The 16723-nt window shown below is 52.1% G+C and overlaps 7 protein-coding genes across 7 annotated transcripts; 3 read left to right on the top strand and 4 right to left on the bottom strand.

Moving 5' to 3' along the window:
• Nucleotides 1–2287: 2287 nt before the first annotated feature.
• On the top strand, nucleotides 2288–4308 carry SEPMUDRAFT_94472 (uncharacterized protein; the record flags this gene model as incomplete). The annotated part of the gene is made up of 2 exons (XM_016910637.1): nucleotides 2288–2830; nucleotides 2883–4308. The coding sequence occupies 2 exons, from the start codon at nucleotides 2288–2290 to the stop codon at nucleotides 3828–3830; spliced, it is 1491 nt and encodes a 496-aa protein (XP_016756764.1). The 3' UTR covers nucleotides 3831–4308.
• SEPMUDRAFT_152255 (uncharacterized protein) lies at nucleotides 4307–5914 on the bottom strand. Its single transcript, XM_016907333.1, has 3 exons — nucleotides 4634–5914; nucleotides 4476–4564; nucleotides 4307–4405 (listed from the first exon to the last, which is right to left on the bottom strand). The coding sequence occupies exon 1, from the start codon at nucleotides 5838–5840 to the stop codon at nucleotides 5358–5360; it is 483 nt and encodes a 160-aa protein (XP_016756762.1). The 5' UTR covers nucleotides 5841–5914; the 3' UTR covers nucleotides 4307–4405; nucleotides 4476–4564; nucleotides 4634–5357.
• On the top strand, nucleotides 4638–4904 carry SEPMUDRAFT_54295 (uncharacterized protein; the record flags this gene model as incomplete). Its single annotated transcript, XM_016909292.1, has 1 exon — nucleotides 4638–4904. The coding sequence occupies one exon, from the start codon at nucleotides 4638–4640 to the stop codon at nucleotides 4902–4904; it is 267 nt and encodes an 88-aa protein (XP_016756763.1).
• A 192-nt stretch (nucleotides 5915–6106) lies between the features above and the next one.
• On the top strand, nucleotides 6107–8369 carry SEPMUDRAFT_74466 (AFG1_ATPase-domain-containing protein; the record flags this gene model as incomplete). The annotated part of the gene is made up of 3 exons (XM_016910066.1): nucleotides 6107–6199; nucleotides 6273–7809; nucleotides 7951–8369. 3 exons carry the CDS (start codon nucleotides 6107–6109, stop codon nucleotides 8367–8369), a joined length of 2049 nt encoding a protein of 682 aa, XP_016756761.1.
• Nucleotides 8370–9008: 639 nt separating this feature from the next.
• Nucleotides 9009–9781, bottom strand: SEPMUDRAFT_159481 (uncharacterized protein; the record flags this gene model as incomplete). Its single annotated transcript, XM_016907849.1, has 4 exons — nucleotides 9009–9128; nucleotides 9242–9346; nucleotides 9461–9550; nucleotides 9678–9781. Coding segments are annotated over 4 exons (417 nt in total), but the record flags the coding sequence as incomplete, so codon positions are not given.
• Nucleotides 9782–10977: 1196 nt separating this feature from the next.
• Nucleotides 10978–11986, bottom strand: SEPMUDRAFT_152254 (uncharacterized protein). The gene has a single exon (XM_016907332.1). The coding sequence runs from the start codon at nucleotides 11932–11934 to the stop codon at nucleotides 11212–11214; it is 723 nt and encodes a 240-aa protein (XP_016756759.1). The 5' UTR covers nucleotides 11935–11986; the 3' UTR covers nucleotides 10978–11211.
• A 1036-nt stretch (nucleotides 11987–13022) lies between these two features.
• SEPMUDRAFT_152253 (uncharacterized protein) lies at nucleotides 13023–15766 on the bottom strand. The gene has a single exon (XM_016907331.1). The coding sequence runs from the start codon at nucleotides 15233–15235 to the stop codon at nucleotides 13178–13180; it is 2058 nt and encodes a 685-aa protein (XP_016756758.1). The 5' UTR covers nucleotides 15236–15766; the 3' UTR covers nucleotides 13023–13177.
• Between the last annotated feature and the right edge of the window lie 957 nt (nucleotides 15767–16723).

The following is a 16723-nucleotide window of genomic DNA, read 5'->3' as shown; positions in this document are numbered from 1 at the left end:
TTAATTCGCCGCTATACAAGCTTAAATAACTGCCCTAGCCTAGTAGATACTATAGATACCGTAGATACCGCCGGTATACGGATACGATAGCGGACGGCGCGTCGGTAGTAGAAATAGATAGGTACGCGTACGAGGAAGAGATAAATATTAGGTTATATAGCTAGTATACGGCGGCGGCGGACGGCGCGGCTACGGTAGACGGCGCAACGACGGTAGACGGCGTAGCGACGGTAGAAACGGATAGGGACGCATACGAGGAAGAGATAAAGATAAGAGTATACAACCGGTACGCCGTAGGCCTGTAGCCATAGCCGCGGACGTTGCGGCGGCGGACCTACTACGCCTATATATAGGCAGACTATAAAGAAGCGGTAGGTAGAAGAGATAGAGGGTAAGGATAGTAATAATAATAATAATAATAATAGTAATAAGAGTAGTAATAGCTATAGCGAATTCGAGGTAGACGATAAGGATAAGAATAGTATAGAGGTAGTAATACCTTCGCGCTTATACTAATATATTAGTAGGCTACGATTTAGGCCCGCGATAGTATTACAAGATATACGCAAGATTAGCTAATAGGGAGGTAGAGAGATACTATTGATTATAGTAGGTAAAGAGCCGAAGATAGTAGCAATCGCGTAGAATTAATACTACGAGAATTTAGCTACCTCCGGTAGGCTACAATATAATATACTACTATTAAACAAACTTGATACTCTAGTATATTGTTGCTATAGTTATTCTAATATTCCGCTATACTAATTCTGTAATTATAACTATTGTTGTCGTCGCTATCGTCGTATGTCAAGAAAGTTCTTCGCAAGCGGAGAAGTATGCCTAAGGCCTTATTGCCTAAGGCACTTAGGTTGCAACCCTAAAGTTTAGGGTGCAACCCTAAAAGGCCTCCCGCCATATAAAATTTATGCTCCCGCTATATATAAAAACCCCAAAATACCTAAGGTACCTGGTAGGGATGGATGTATGCTTGGGATCATCAAAGTTTTTACGTTTCGGAAGGAAATTGGATCCAACACTGCTTCCCTGACCGGGTCAGCCCAACACCTCAGGATGACGACCACAACAACAGCAACAACAACAACAGCAACGACAGCAACAACAACAATAACACCGGTCTTCGGCATGATTACTAAGGTGTTGCATGCTATGGCCCCTAGTAGTGAACCGTGATTGTCTGTCTAGGATACTCCTAGCTCCAACCGCTCAAAGTAGATCATGCCATTATGGAGCAGGAGCTTATTCGGTCGATGAGAGTACCCAAGTACATGTAGCTCCTTGAGGGGATCGAACTGGGAGAACAACGTACGTCGAGAGAGGTATGATGATGAAATGCCCTTCTCGACTTGTAGCGCGCCTTCGAAGGAGGTGAGTTTGTATTGTAATCTGCAACAGCAGAGTGATAGGTAGGACTACTAGGTGGTGTTCGACTACAACACTCAGGTTGGAGAAGAGGTAATAACTCGGAAGTTCGAAACTCAGGCTTGGAAGAATAGCCCTTCGCTCTGATGACAGTACAGGTACCTCTGTAACCTCCACCCACGTACATGTGTCGAGATTTGCTTACCAAGGAGAGGCATGATATGAAAGAAGGCAATTGGGATTTGGGAATTTGTAGGTTATTGAGCACGCGGGGATCCTTCCCGGGGCGGACTGTAGGACGAGAACGGCGAGGGCGGCGGACTGTGAGACAGCGAGGGCAGCGATGATATGTCTCGTTCCATTCTTCAGGATTCTGTATTGCATCGAGGGAACGCCACTTCGGATGTCACGCATCCGGACATCTTCACGGTTGCATCAGATCCACACCGTACTTGAAGGATGGATGCAGCCTACCCGGCCTACTGCACAGTGCACCAATGTCTGGTCTTGTAGGCACCACCGCACGGCGCACGACATCTCGCGCAGGGCCACAACGCACGCCACGACGCCACCCTAGTGTGCTGACACCCACCGACTCCATCCAACCAGGCTTGGACCTAGCATCCCAGGAATTGTACGGATCGACTGGAGAGCCATAGAGATGCGTTCGCGATTGCGCATGGACACGGTACCTCCTATCACTACCGCATGATCGTCCATACACTTTCCCTGGTAATCACCAAGAACATGACGTGCTATGAGCTCTCTGTGCGACGGAGCCGAAGCCGACCGACATAGCACACAAGCTTGATTCGAAAGAATCCTTCTCGGCTTCGGCAAGGCACCTAATCGAGACCAAGTGGATTGTTCGGCCCCAAGGGTCGTCTTTGGTGTTTGCCTCACCATCATGGACAAGCTGAAATCGAAGACGGGATGCTTAACATGTGTGGCTCGGAGGAAGAAATGCGACGAAGCAGAGCCCACATGCGGACACTGTACACGCCTCCACATCGCATGTGTGAGGCGTGAGTCCACAACGGATCGTGCAATGGTCGTGATCTCGTCAACCAACTTGAAGGCGAGGAAGACTCCGCAACTTCGGTCACCAATCACGAACGGATATCCCTCCTTTGGTAACGACATTGAGAGGCACATGTCCATTGCAAGTCCTGGTGCGCTGGCTGCGCTAGTGTCCTGCATGGCCGGACCTGGATTTCGAGACGTCGTCTTGTTTGGAACATTCTGTGCGGAAAGTCGTCTGGTGCGTCGAGCGCTGGTCGCGTTCTCCGCGTACAGTCAAGGCCCACAGTGTGACGACTCGTACAAACTGTCCTTGCGAAGCTATCAGTTCTGCATCACGGATATGAAGCACAGTCGCTCATACGAGCATACAGATGCTGCTGAACAGGATCGGGTCATGACGGCAATCCTGTTCCTTGGTTTGCTCGAGGTGAGTACATGCATTGACTGTCATTTGCCGAAAGTTGTCTCATAGTGTGTAGGGTTTGAAGATCGGTGACTCCAGCAATGCAGTCGCCCACTTCGAAATGTGCAGGAAGCTTCTGACGGCACGGCTATCTCAGCCTGGAGTGCTGCACGATGCCGCCTTGGTCAAACTGTATCGCGTGGTAGCAGAATGTATCATGTATAACCTCGCAGCCCTCTCGCCTTTTCATGCGGGAATCAATCAGGTGGTTACTGACTGGGGGAGCTCCTTCGACTGCTTGTTTCCTGGTAATGACCATGCACTGAGTCCATTTCTGGGCGGATTCCACGATGTGTATCGCTTGATGCTGAGAATCAACCTTCACCTTCGTCGAATACCTTCAATGCCCTCTGCCGTGTCCACAGTGCAGGGCAAGCAGACTCTGGAGGCTCTGTGGTGGGAGCTGCATGCGCTCGAAGTGAAGCTTCCGGCCTCGTACCGTCGGGTCGAAGGTGCCGAAAGTACAAGGTTGTACAAGGCCAAACACAAGATCTCTATTCTCGCATTGGGGATTCATTTGGCCAAGATTTCCAACCCACTCGTCGCTTCATCTGACATGGTCATCCGCGGATACCTCCACGACGCCATAGGTACCCTGGCATGTCAAGACATTCGCGAGCCTGGAAATCCAGCATTGCGATGGCCATTGACCATTCTTGCTTGTGCTGCCGTCGGCAAAGAGGACTTTGCATTCGTTGTGGCGAAGATGAAAGAGCTGGAGATGATCCTTGACCCATCGAATCGCGGTAAGCTGCAGTCGGCGTATACCATTCTGCAGAGGTATCGACAAGGAAATCTTGAATTGCACCTGCAGACCCATCGTGGCAGCTGGACCCCTCATGAGCAGCTGGACTTTTTACTCGAGCCACAGTTCTTGGATCACATCAGAGGTCCCGATGTTCAACGGGAAGGAACTCTTTCCCCAGGTCGTTTGATGATCGAGCCTGTAAAGGACTTGATGTGAATTGACCCATTGCCCAAATAGACGTAGACGAAAAAGTGGTGCGAAGCTCGGGAGGTCCTTGTGATCGTTCGCGTCATGGAGGAATCAGTTCTGGAACTGAGCCGCGCTGTGAGCCACGGCACACACGAGGACCGGCTCATAGCCAGAATTGACATGTCGTACTCCCCAACAACGAGGGTGTGTCAGCAGCCATAATTGTAGGTAGATCAATCCGAGTGACGGAAGCGTGAGAGAATGCGAAGACCTCTCACTGTCGGCCCGTGATGAAGCTTCGATGCTGATGGGTACCAAACGGGGAGATGGAACAACCGAGGGTCGCCACTGAGCAGAAAATGTCGAAAGTGTCGAAAGTGTGAGAGGACAAAGATGGAATAAGTACCTAGCGATCCTGTGCGTCCCGTAGACCACCCCAGCAGCCAATGAAGAGCGGACGCGCCGTGCATACAAGCTCCCCTGCATTCAAGTGGGTCTGTCTGGTTTCTTCGGCCGTGGGATCACGTATGAGGATGCAATGAAGGGGAGTGTGAGTATGGCGACGACAGTGAGAGTCTGTACATGGCGTTGTATATAAGAACCTGGGAAAACCATCAGCAGCAATCTTCTCATATCAACCATCAGAACGAAGGTGAACTCGACGAGATATACCAAAACTCCAAGCATTCCAATCGGGGACCATCTGAGGATTACACCAAGCCTACCAAGCCTATCAAGCCTCCGACTGAAGCCCACCTAGGGTAATTATTACTCCCAGTACACCATATCAGCTGACTTAGACCGCGCTGACGTAGGTATACTACATCCAGCAAGATGTGCTATATCAACATGATCACCTGGGTCCAGTGTGAACACTTTCGAGTCGTCACGCAGATGTGTGCAGAGGCCCAGCGACGACAGCCGGCACAATTCTGCAAGACTGCCCATGAACCCATTGCCACAGATGTGACTGCGGACCGCGGTCCTTGTCCGGACAAGAAGCGACATCCGTCTGCGGTGTATGATTCCACCAGCGTCGCTTGGGCCCAGAGTTTGGGGATTACAAGCACGAGTGAGAGGAAGATGCGGAGAAGGGGTTGAAGCGTTTGTTCTTGGGCAGAGACACATGTCCGTCTCATGTTCCCGTTCCAGTAAATGTAGAGATGGTAGCACCAAAAACGAGAGTACGTAACATTGTCGCACGAGCGTCCATGTACTCCCAAATCCTGACAGCTGGGCTTGCTGGCGATCTTGGCCGTCGACAGCGCAGTATACTAGGAGGTACTGCTTTCCTTGATCTCTGGCACACACGCTTTGAGCTCGAACAGTCTATACTATGTTGCAGGTAAGCGCGAGACATGGAGTCTGAGCGTATTGCTACAAAGATAGCGACCATATTGGCGCCAGTGAGGTCCGCCAGTGAGGTCCGACAGTGAGGTGTTGGCGACAGTCAGAATCGAGCGATCCCTATCCGTGATTCCGCTGCGAGGAGGGCTGCACATGAAAACCATACTCTCTAGGTAGTGACCAATCCTCATGCTTTGCCGCTCTCTTTCAACCATCGCCACCACTACCACCACTCTGCCCTCTCCGTCCCGGCCTCATCACAGCTTTCAACTTGTCCTCCTCCTCCTCCTTCCCACTCTTGACCTTTTCTCCGCTTCTCTTCTCCCCTACGCTATCTTCCTGTGAACCACTTCCTTTGAACACTTCCCTGCCGAGCTCCGCTACAATGCCTCCTCCCGTGCCCTCCACCTTCTCCGCTTTGCCATGCCGTCGTCGATGCTCCGCCAACAGACTCAAGCCTCCGCCGCCCGTGTCTGCATCTCGATGGCGCTGCGCATTGGCTTTGGCGGCGCGAATGCTGGTGCGTGCGTAGACGAAGAGCAAGATGGCCATGGTAAAAGCTGCCGCTGGAGCGACGATGGTCCGACTGTTGATGCGGGGACGAGGGTTGGGAGGGAGGCCGGCCTTGACGGGTACGGTTGAGTCTGTTGTGCCGGCCGGAGCACGGGGTTGGGAGAGACGGGCGCCCATGTTGTTGCGAGAGCGACGTTCTCTATGTTATGGGACGAGAAGAGAGTGTCATGTAGTTCCGCATGGTCGTTGTTGGAGCTCAGGAGTACTGACTGTACATGTATGAGGAGGTACATTGGCAACATTCGGGGACAAGAGGAATGATGTCATGACTCTGGGTTCTGCCAAATAGGTACCGAAGAACTCCATAACAACCATAACACATACACATACCTGATATGTACATGTAAGATCATTATTACCTTCTGATGTATCGCTGAGCTCCCATGTCTGCCAGCGTCGCTACTGGCCTTGCCATCACCAATCCGTTAGTCAAGTATCGAGCACTTCTTGCTACTCGAGCCATTGCACCCGATCCCGTACTCTCTCTCTCTCTCTCTGCCATATTGAACCTGCTCCTGTGCGTCCGCCAGTCTAATCACTCCCTCACAGGCCCAACATCGACTCGCCATTCACTTGGCAAAACTGTACGACCGGCTGAAGGATTATGAGCCAGAGCTTGAATATAGCCACCAACTCGACCAAATTGCGCGAGCAGTCCACGCGCAACAGCATGTCAAGAATGCACATCCCTATCCTCCTCCCAGGCGCAGCCTCTGGCGGGAGCTCTTTGCTGCAAAAGAGAGGCGTGATTCGCTGGCCTTGACGAGAAAACTGACCAGTTACGAGTCTGCTCTGCAAATGGACTCGCCCAAAGGCCTGATGCTGCATGGCGAGGTCGGGACAGGGAAATCCATGCTCATCGATCTCTTCGCAGACTGCCTTCCCAATCGCAAGAAGCGACGAAGTCACTTCAATACCTTCATGTTGGAGACCTTTGCGAAACTCGAGACCCTCCGGTCGGATCGCATGAGGAGCGGAAGGTCGAATGTTCCCTCTTCGCTCAGCTTGGCAGACGATGATTACTCTCTGGTATGGTTGGCCAAAGAGATGATTCAGACTTCTCCCATCCTGTTTCTCGATGAGTTCCAAATGCCAGATCGAGTTGCGAGCAAGATCCTCACAAATCTGATGACGAGCTTCTTCCAACTCGGCGGGGTCTTGGTCGCGACTAGCAATCGCATGCCCGAGGAATTGGCAAAGGCTGCGGGCATCAGTTACTCACCACCTGCTGATCAGCGGGGTTTTGGCTGGCAGCTGGGATTGGGGCGGCGGAGGAGGCCGCCTGCTGGCAGGTATAGTGGGCACAATGAGTTTACCGCATTCCTGGAAGTGTTGAAAGCGAGGTGTGAAGTGTGGGAAGTCGAAGGGTCACGAGACTTTAGACGGATGGACAGCGGAAGTGTAGCACCCCTGAAGGGTATCGATCTGGATGACCTAGACAGTCTGGACTCTGGATATGTCTCTGCCGAGTCCACTGTAGCACCAGAGAAAGATTTGCCGATACAACCACCCAAGCATTTTGACATTGCCACGCAAGGCGCCACGGCGGACACAGATGCAGCAATCAGCTCCGCTTTAGGAGGCCAATCCATTGCCGCCTGGTCGCCTGCAACGATGATGGTATATGGCAGAAACATCCATATACCCCGAGCCTTCGAAGGTGTGACAATGTGGACCTTTGACGAGCTGTGCAAAGGCACATATGGCCCCGCGGACTACATCTCCCTCGCCTCCACGTACCACACTCTGGTTCTCACAGAAGTGCCCGTTTTGAACTGGCTCATGAAGAACGAAGCTCGTCGTTTCATCACCCTCCTCGACGCACTCTACGAATGCCGCTGCAAGCTGTTCGTCTCTGCAGCAGCGGGACCGGACGACATTTTCTTCCCCGAAGAGAAGAAGCGAGCAGAAGAGGGCGACAATGGCGATGCTGTCTACTCTGAGACACTGTCCGAAGTCTACCAGGATGCTACAGCACCTTTCCGGCCCAACGTGCTCACTCAAAACCCCAACTACAGCGAGCCTGAGAATGAGCCGGATTACACACATGCTCGCCTTGCTGGACTGCTCAGTGCCGATGCACGCAGTTCTGCGCTCGAGGACGGCACTCCTATATCGCGGGGTGCAGTGGGAGGCTCTTCATCAAACCCCTTCGGCCGTTCATTCGGCAAGACCGACTCTGAACTCGAGCGCAAGCCATACGATCCTGATGAAGTGCGTTACACAGCGCGACCGAATTTTCAAAAGACGGCAGCATTCACCGGCGAAGACGAACGGTTTGCGTACAAACGTGCTCAGAGCAGATTATGGGAAATGTGTTCAGAGCGATGGTGGCAGAGAAATGAAGCAGGTTGGCATCGACCTACACCTCGCGAAGTCCGGAGATGGGAGGGCAGGGAAGATGGGAGAAAGGTCGGCGAGGATATTTTCACGGGAATCAACAGCGAGATTCAAATGGGTGAGGCCGTCGAGGACACCACGAGGCCGCCAGAAAGCTTCAAGAGATATGATGGCGGGCCGTTCAAGAAGCCACTTGAGCCTGCGAAGAAAATTAGCTGGACGCATGCTTGGGGCCTGGGAGAGTGGGGCAAGAGAGCGGGAGCTTGGGGTAAGGGTGTTGATGGGCTAAAGAGTAAAAAAAAATGAATGATAGGAGTGGAAGCGTTGAATCGGGCCCATTCTAGCTATCATTTGATCTAAGACGTGTCTCCTCGTATACCACCTCACCCCGTACGTCAGTCAAGAGATTTTAATACCGCTTCGCAAGTCAAAGCTAACGGAGAGCGTCTGTTTGTACTCTCGTAGTACAGGTACAGAACCCCCTTTTGATCCGCTTCCTGCTTATTGCCTCCTTTTCAACGACGCGGATTCTCACTGACTACCTACCTACCTTAGGAATAATCGGTTCGAGGCGAGAGCTATGTACCTGTAGGGACATTCACGACCGTCTTAGCTCCTATAATTGTTGTTTAGGAACAAGTTTGTCCTTAGTAGGCTCTCCTCTCTACATACCTAACTTTCAAGTTGCCTGAAGAAAAGTTTTGCCTAACTAAGGTATTTTATACGGTCGAGGTGAATAAAAAAGAGCGACAAGGGTGGGTATATATCGAAGATACCTATCTAGGGTAGTTTAAAGAGAGAGAGTGTGTGCAAGTACATGCATGTATCATAAATCATTCATCTTCATCCATCTTCATCCATCTTCATCCTCCTCCTCCTCCTCCTCCTCCTCCTCCTCCTCCTCCAACACCCTTCTTCTCCAAGCCCACCCACATATACAAGGTACTCAGAGAGTCACCCTCTTTAAGCCGCAAAAGCCATGTCTTCCAGCCCCTCAACATCCTCGGCCATTTCCTCCATCTCCAGAGATCTCTCCTTAAGGCCTCCGTTGTTGCTGGCGCAAGTCTATACAAGAAAAAAGGAAAAAAAGAGTGAGCCCTTGTTCTCAGCTAGATCCTCCGGCCCGATGGGAGATGGGGGATGGGGGGGGGGCCATCGCAAATGGATCGTGAGCTTACTTTTTCACATATGCAGTAATCTTCCGAGCTTTGGCAACCGCTGCAATCGATGCCACTGATGCATTTGGCCTGTCGCTTCTGAGGGGGTTTTCTGGCGGAGCAAGACTATACAAGAAAAAAGAAAAAAAGAGTGAGCCCTTGTTCTCAGCTAGATCCTCCTGCCCGATGGGGGATGGGGGATGGGGGGGGGGGGGCATCGCAAATGGATCGTGAGCTTACATTTTCACATTTGCAACGCGCGTTCCGGCCGACGCAACCGCTGCAATCCCATCCTCGCTCGCATCCTTGCCCGGATGGCTTGCCGGGTTTCTATACAAGAAAAGAAAAAGAAACGAGTGAGCCCTTGTGGTTAGCTAGATCCTACCTAACGGGGGATGGGGGTTGGGGCTCGCAAATGGATCCTGAACTTACAAATCCCCCCGTGCAAGCGACATACTCTGCACTACTGGAGCAACCGTTGCAATGTTTGTCGCAGCCGGCGGCGACGCTGCTGGCGAGAGCGAGGGTGATGTATGCGAGGCAGGTGGTGAGACGGACCATTTTTGCTGTTGGTGTTGTTGTTATTGTTGTTGTAGAGAGAAGAGGATTTGGATCGGTGTGGAGATGAGGTTTGATTTTTGTTTCTTGTCGTTGTTGTCTTGATCTGATGATTGCAACACAAGTAAGGAGGGGGAGTGAGCCTTCTTATATACAGTATGTTCTTCATCTGACTGAACTGGAATTGGGGAAAAGGAAAGGAAAGCCCCCATCTCCCGCACAATCGTCCTTCGTGTCAGAAACCAGGTTTGACCGTAATCCGCATGTTGTTGTAAGCCTGTAGAGTGTTGTGTGGTCCGTGTGGTCGATACCTCTCTCTCTCTCTCCCCCGTAGGTATCTTGGAGAGTCGTCAGTAGGTAACGAGGTAGTCGAAACGGCACAGTCAAGCATTATCCGTAAGAATTGCCACGTGAGTAGCATAGCTCTCGATATAGATATGGGCTCGCGCTATGAGATGAAACATCATCCTTGCCACGAGATCCTTGTTCATGTGACTCTGAGGTTGGGGGAGGCTATGGCCTATGGGGCTCAGTCACTCCTCGCCTCCAGTAAGCCGCATTGAGTGAGACAGGGGCGCGGGGGAATGAGGGTGGCGAAGCAGGTCAGGGTGAGGAGAAATGTGTTGTTAAACACGAGCAGTGTAGAGATCCGTTTCATATTGCTGTGCCAATTGCAAAGAGCTGGTTGTGTTACTGGCAGGTTGATCGTTGTCCCCGGCTGATGGATGCTTGGCCTCGTGCTTGACTGGTCTTGTACTGGGTATAACAAAGCTTAACTCGAGAACAAGGTCACCTGGTGGTCTTTGATATACCCGGAAAAGGAATATGAATGGTCTTGACATTTGCACAGCCGAGGGAAGCCGACACTTCCGTCAGATTCCCTTCATCATAGAAGGATCTGGAAGACTGGGAGAAGAAAGGCAATTGCGATAGAGTGGACTGCAGGGACTGGAATATGAGTAAGCGTTTCCAATACGAAATGATATACCTCAATCCTACGCAACAATCCAAACATAGGGTACATTACCTCGTTCCCGACTTCTGGGTGCAGAAAGAGGCATTTTTGCACATCCTCGTCCTTTAGAAACATCAACTGAATGAAACGACTCTTTTAGCCTGCTAAGCGCATTTTGTACTTTTGTGCTTTTCTTTGTTGACTCCCCTTGAGAAAGTAGAAGAAATTTTCAAATCATAACCTGCCGAATGGGATGTTATCTATGTCTTTTGCATTGTCCTAGAAATGAAATGGAACATCACTTAGGTATTGGACCTGTCGGGTAATGGATTTGTGTCTTGTCTTTTGTCTTGTTCTGTGGAATCCAATGTATTTTGCAAAATGACTTTGTCGGGGACTGGATCAACGATGGACTACTTGTTGAGTGAACCGTCCTAGATGGAGAATCTCCTCTCTTCTCAGGATTTCGGTAGGAGTTTCAAGAAGTAGCTGCCGGCTGCGTAGACGACGACGACGACGACGACATTCCCAGAACATATTCCAAAAACCGCTCCGCATCTCTCGCCGCAGCCAATGGATCCAGTCTCCTCAAAGCATTCCTCTGCGCCTCAAGTACCTCCGGCTGTTCCATGACATCCTTCATAACTTCATCCTCTTTCAACCAATAATCATCCACCACCCTCCTCATCTCCCTATCCCTCACACTTCCATTCCGAATCACACCGACCCCTCTCGCTTTAACCAACACACCCTCCAACCGCTGCGCAAAATCCAAAACGCGCTCACTCGAAGACGGCGCGGCAGCATTCATCAACGACACCCGCCCCGTAGCTTCCAACCACATCCCCACGCCCAAAACCGCATCTACCACTGCCATGGCCACACCGCGATATACGCGTAATTTCCAATACAAAAAATCCACATCCGAAACTCGTACACTTCTCTGATTGGGCGTGTCGTCATACATGACCACCATGTACATTTCCGCCACAAACAATCCCAAACTCATCATGATTGCGATATTTCTCCACCAACGTGCTGCTGCTGCTGCTGCTCCACTTCCACTTCCATTTCCTCCAAACACCACCTTCGAAGTAATCACCCCCAACCCCACCAAATGCAAAACATGCCACCCCGCAATCCCCACGAGAGCAAAAATCATCGCATCCCTCTCCGCATCGATTTCACCCGGCGGACTCATCGGATTCAACACCAGAACCTCAGGGCCATAACGCGCATACAATAATCTCGCCTCGAGGGCTCCCTTGGGGAAAATTTCTCGGAGAAGAAGCTCATCGTGCGGTGTCAAAGGTCGGAGAGTGGAGAGGCGGGTATAGAGGACATTGGTGGAAGTGTGTAAGCGAGAGGAGGTCTGGAGGAAAATGTTTGGAGGGCTGAAGAGGGGGAGGGTGGAGAGGAGGGAGAGGATGGTGGAGAGGAGGAGGAGGAAGAGGGAGATGTAGGGAGGTGTCCGTCTTGTTGTTGGTTTATTCTTGTTGTGGGCGTTGTGGGGGTTCGTGATGCTGCGGTAGTATGCTATTGCTTTGGGGAGGACGAGGGGCCCGATGAGGAAGAGGAGGCTTTGGATGCTGTGGGTGGGTGGGGTTTTAGCAATGTACATATATAAAAGACGTTGGAATTGGGCTATGATGAAGTCTCAACTAACCTCGACCAGGACACCATCTCTCCTTCTTCGCCTCTTTCTTTCTTTCTCTCTCTATTTCCCCCTTTCTCCCTTCCGTCTATTATTTTCGCGCAATGTACGAATACAAGTAATGTATGTAGGTATGTACGTAAGGTAAGCCAGGTAGATACATATTGATAAACGTGTCGTCGACTCGTCGTGTCCAACAAAACACTTGGCGCCACGCCACGCCTCGGCTCGGTCCAGACTCCAGAGGCTACCTACCTTACCTTATATGTAAACTTAAGCCGGCAACCGGCCAAAAAGAATCCGTGTCGGATCAGATATTCAATTAGGTATATGTAAGGTACCTTCTAGGTTGTAATAAAGAATATGCAAAAAGTGTGTATGGGTATGCATAGTGAAACCAACAAACAGGCACCTCACGATTCGAGCAGGCTTCATCGTTGCTGGTGCAAGGTATGATGGCTGCCTACCTAGTGACTTTTTTCTACTGCAAGCGGTATTTGAATTCCCCATGTGAATTTCCATGTGACAAGGTTGAAGGCAGGCAGGTAAATGGTATAATGTTCCATCATCATACACAAAGACATATGAACAGCTGCACTTCACTGGCAACATACAAAAAATACGAATACCAATATGAGAGAGTAGACTTGATTTGTTTCCTTCCGTCCAGCATCTAGCTATTCGTGCAGAATGAGTGAGGCATAAGCTGCGCAACAGAGCGAGCCAAAAATCCTCTATATAACACACAAACACACCAACATGTATATCGTAACATGAGACGGGCACTGTCTCACTTGCCCATCTTCCTTGATGGACTTCCTGCAGGTCTGAAGCCATGCGATTCGTTAGCAAGCATACTGTTCCTTCGAATAATCACTCCTCGTTGACCCATCACGTCCACGTGCTCGTCCTCAATATCAATTTCCATCTCATCTGAACAGTTCCGCACCACAGTGGGAATGGGCCGATGCGCGTCCGGCATCTCGACTTGTGGCGTGTCCTCCTCGGACACTGAATGATCGTCGTCCTCGTGATCGCTAATCATGCCCGGAACATCGGCAGTATTCGGACTGAGTGTCGCCGATGTCAGATCCTGAGGTGAGGATAGCTGGCTTCGCATGTGGTAATCACGAGACGGCGCTGGTGCAATCGGTGCAGGGCGCGGACGCTGCGTGCCGGACCCGAAGCCTTTACGGCTTTGTGCTTGTGGAAAATAATTGTTTCCCGCCGGCATACGCGCACCGGGCCCAACAGGAGTCGCAGGAGAGTTGGGGTCGGAGATGATGTCTGGCGACATCATGTCGGCGTCCGCGTTCAGATCCACCTTCTCTTTCGCCAGAGCCACGGCATGGGCCAGATCGCCGCCCATGTTGTGCTTCTTCCAGAATGACGACAAAATCGGAGTCTCGCTGGAGGCTTTGAAAGGCGCCGATCGGAAAGCGGAGGGCACGGGAGTGCTGAGACTGGGCACTGGCTTGGCGTTGGCCTTGGCAATGGGTCGATGTTCAGCAGCGGGCAGACTGCCCGAGTTCAACGGGTGTACCAATCCACTCTGAGCTTTCGCAGGCATAGATGCCGTGGACGCCGATGCTCTGCCAGTACTAGGTTTCGAGGCATGCGCCTTGACAGCTTCGGCAGGCATACTGGCCTTTTCCTCTGCGTCCAGGAGGCGACCGCAGTCAAGGGCGGCAGCGTCATGCGACTTGTAATCCACCTTGTGGGCAATGCGACAATGGTTGAGGAAACCTTGAATGCTGCTGAAGTTGCCACGTTGGCAGTTGTTGCAGATGAGCTTGACCAACTGCCCGTCCGAAGAGCGAGCCAGTACCAGAGGTTGCGACTTGTCCTTGGGTGGTGCGGCCGAGTAGTTTGGCAAACTGTGGAGGGGATCTGCAGATCTGGTCGAAGTGCCTAGTGACTTGCTGGCAGACTTTCGAGGTGCTGGAATACTGCTATTGCTGCTCCGTGTGGATCGTCCTGCTGCATGAAGGTGTGCTTCCGCGAGCGCGAGAGCCTCAGGCGAGACGGAGTCGAACAGAGGATCGCGCAACAGCCACTGAGAGTAATGCTTGGAATAAGGACCATCCGCGACGCCATATGGTGCAGGATGCGAGGGCACAGAGTGTCCTGGACGTGGAGCGATGGCCGGCCCTGTACCTTGTGAGACGTCCAGTGAAGGAGACTCAGTGCCAGGGTAGGGTCGCAATTCGCAACGTCGAAGCTGCTCGAGCGCGATCTGGCATTTGGCTAGTTCCTGCTCGATCAACCGCAATTCATTGTGCTTCATGAGGATCTGCATGTTGAATTCGTTTTCGATCACTTGCTGCAGGGGCGTAAGGGCAGGGGCCATATCGGATGCTGTCTCGCTAGAAATGGTGTGCGAGTCTGCACGAGGCTGCGAAGGTGAAGCTGCTGACTGCGACGGTGCCACAGGAGGTTGCGCTGCAGCTGGCTGCCTGATTTGCGGAGTGTTCGCTCCTGCAGAAGTAGTAGGCCCGGAAATCGGCGCACTCTCTGGCTGAGGCAGGAGTGGTGTCGCGGCGGCGCATGCTTGCGCAGGCAGTATGGAGACACCGCTGGGATTCTGCAAGAGAGTCGGAGGTGAAGTAGTCGTCGTCGTCGTCGCCGCCGCTGCGGGCGGACACTGCCGCACAAAGTCCTGCTGCTGCTTCTTCGACATCGGGATCGTTTGGCCGGGAGACACCGCATCGTGGCTATCTGCGCGCTTCCTCTTCAAGTCCTGTAGCGCCGGTATTTCTACCATGGGCCTCATCTTGTCGAGATTCGCCTTCTCCGATAGCTTGATCTGGTGTTCGCTGCACCACGGCAAACGAAATATGCTCTGCATGTTGGTGGCGCGCAAGGGTGCGGCAGTGTCAATTCTGTAGCCACGAAGCTGCTGCCTCCATAGAGCGCTTGTCGAGGTGGGATGCGACTGAAAGTCGGGTTGATCGCTGTCGCATGAGGGTGTCGCAAAAGGGCTTGCGGCACAGTCGGGGTGGGAGGAGGGTCCGGTAAGATGGGGTCCGTGAGGTGTTCTCGTCCGGTGGTGGCGTTCGGTGGTGGTGTTGTTGTGGTGGTGGCGGTATTGCAAACGGCGCGACCCAAGGGTGAGAGAGTGCGTCGCTGAAGTTGAGTGCCGACGGAGACGTGGCCGGGAAGAAGCTCGGAGAAGGTGATGGGTCAGTTCGGTCGGGTTGGACGGGATGGCGGCCGCGAGGCAGAAAATGTATTAGAAGTAAGTGGCTAGTAACACAAGACAGGTGTACGAATGCAGAAAAAGGTGAAGAAGGTGGTGGTGGTGAAGACAGTGGAAGAAGAAGAAGAAGAAGAAGAAGTCGCGGTGGGAAGAGTCAGTCGAGGTTGAAGTGTGGAGTGAGAGACAGAGAGAGATACAGGCAAGGCAAGGCAAGGCAAGCAGAAGTTGGGATGGGGACGGGATGTGGGAGGCAGCTCAGAACACGACTGCTCACTAGCTCCGCTCTAGCCTCTAGGCTCTAGCCTCGCCAGCTGGAAATCAAGAACGTCAAGGTTGGTGCACGCAGCGAATGGGAAGCAAACCGGGTGCCGACGACGCCTTGGAGCTGACGATGGCTCTAACCGTCTCGGGCTATCCACACAGCGTAATGGATACCCCTGACGGGCGTCGAATGTTCTGACTTTTTGCTGCTGGCTGGCTGCTGGCTGCTAGCTGCTGTGCTGCTGTGCTGCTGTGCTGCTGTGCTTCCACCCCTTCTTCTACCCCCGGCCAGGCCTGCTATGTAGCCAGCCTGCGCTGCAAGTGCCGGGACGTCGCAGGTGTTTGTTGTTCTATGACTAACCTGACCTTAAGGTACCTACATATAGACTGGATCTCCATATCTTTGTTTGCGTGGCAGGCCGCGGGTGTAGGTAGTGTAGTGTTGTGTTGTGACTAACCGGCTTTCCGTTGGAATGGAAACTGGAAACGTGTAGAAGAACTACCTGAACAGATACATACTGTACCTGACCTTACCTACCTATATGTACAGAAAGACTCAGACTGTACGTGCGGACAGTAATACGCCATGGGATGCGTATGGACCGTATGGTATGGTACAGTACAGGTACTAGTCCGAGAACGTTCAAAAACTGTCTTTTAGTACAGGGGAAGCTTCATGCGATAGCAACAACGCAGTTCTACCTTACGGCAGGTGGACACGTGAAAACATTAGGTACGGTAATAACAATGAATCATGCAACTGATGCACACTGCTGGTCTTCCGGTGACTCGCCGCACGCCTCATTCTCGGTCTGAATCACGCCAAACGGCAGGGCAGGGCAGGACAGGGCAGGGCAGCAATCATCGACGGATCAT

This window comes from Sphaerulina musiva (genome assembly GCF_000320565.1).
Source record: "Sphaerulina musiva SO2202 unplaced genomic scaffold SEPMUscaffold_12, whole genome shotgun sequence".
In the NCBI taxonomy this organism is placed as follows: domain Eukaryota; kingdom Fungi; phylum Ascomycota; class Dothideomycetes; order Mycosphaerellales; family Mycosphaerellaceae; genus Sphaerulina; species Sphaerulina musiva.
Note: the sequence above shows the minus strand (reverse complement) of the source record. Positions and strands in the feature narration are given on the sequence as shown.